General features: G+C 25.6%; 1 protein-coding gene across 1 annotated transcript in view; it reads left to right on the top strand.

The window, feature by feature from the left end:
* Nucleotides 1–1,354, top strand: part of LOC106686748 (dynein axonemal heavy chain 7) — a 62,101-nt gene that overhangs the window by 9,625 nt on the left and 51,122 nt on the right. Inside the window, exons 9-10 of the mRNA XM_067051731.1 lie at nt 113–247; nt 1,042–1,205. Coding sequence (XP_066907832.1) covers nt 113–247; nt 1,042–1,205 — 299 coding nt within the window. The remainder of the gene's footprint in view (nt 1–112; nt 248–1,041; nt 1,206–1,354) is intronic.

Here is a 1,354-nt window from a genome sequence, read left to right as displayed (position 1 = left end):
TAATATTTTCATACATAAACATTTGAATTTTTTCTTAATATAATTACCATTATTTATGAGTAAATAAAGAAAAATATATTTAATTTACTAATTTATAGTACTGAATATACAGGTTTGTGAAGAGAAAAATCTGCAGCCTATGAATTCATTTATTGAAAAGATCATTTATACTTATGAAGTAATGACAGCTCGTCATAGTGTAATGATTATTGGTAGCACTTTTGGAGGAAAGAGTACAGTGATACAGGTAGAATAATAATGTTATTATTACAGAAATTTATATATAAAATTTTGAAAAATAAATAAATAGTTGTTATGTTTATTTGTTTATATTATATTTATTTTAAATTTATATTTAATTAGAAGTAATACACTAATAATGGAAGTGCACAGGGAGGGGCTTGCCAAATTTTGTTTTGGTGATCCTACAGCTAAGTATATTAGACTTGTGTCCTAGCTTCTAATTTTATACTACTGTTTTCTGCCTTTGCTTTATTTGAATTTCAAGATTATACAAGGTTGCAAAAACCAAAGGACACTTCCATTAAACAATGTGTGGAATTTTTAATTTTTCTGTAAATAATTTTGTTTAGAAACCAATATAAGCAGTTGATTTGTTCTAATACCCAATTTTTTACTTCCTGCTTCCTTTGTGGAGAGGATTTTGGATTATTACTTGTGAATTACAGTTATTTTAGTACATGAATTGCCAAAGTTGGTAAAATATCAATTTTATATTTTCATTAACAACTTAAAATAAATAAAGGGCAGCTTGTTTATTTTGTTTCCTTTTATCTTTATTCCGTTGGACTGATTTGTGAAAAAGTATCATTCACACATTGTTTCTTAGTTTTTTTTGCAACATTGGTTAAGTTACTTATTCAATTTATCTTTTTTCTTAATTATAAATGAGTATAGGAAAGGGAGAAAAAGAGAGCTTATTTTATATCTCAACTTGCACCAAATTTTAAAAGATGATTACGTTGATTATTTAATCAAAACTAATAGTTAAATTAAAACTAATGAATATGTTATATCTAGGTACTTTCTGAAGCACTTGATTATAAAGAAAACATAAAAGTAAATCAGTGTACAACAAAAATTCAAGTAGTTAATCCTAAGGCTGTTGCTATTGGACATCTATTTGGCTACTATCATTCACAAACAGAAGAATGGATGGATGGAATCGTTGGTAAAGTATTTAGGTATGTCATCTTAAATAAGTGTGACCAAGTGATGTCTTGAACTTAAATCTATAAATTTATTGCTCAAAGTGATTAGGTAAATAGAATCACAAAAATAACTGAATGTGTATATACATACATACATACATATATATATATATATATATATA

The sequence above is a fragment of the Halyomorpha halys genome, unplaced genomic scaffold (assembly GCF_000696795.3).
Source record: "Halyomorpha halys isolate HHAL.00 unplaced genomic scaffold, Hhal_1.1 Scaffold867.1, whole genome shotgun sequence".
NCBI lineage: Eukaryota > Metazoa > Arthropoda > Insecta > Hemiptera > Pentatomidae > Halyomorpha > Halyomorpha halys.
Note: the sequence above shows the minus strand (reverse complement) of the source record. Positions and strands in the feature narration are given on the sequence as shown.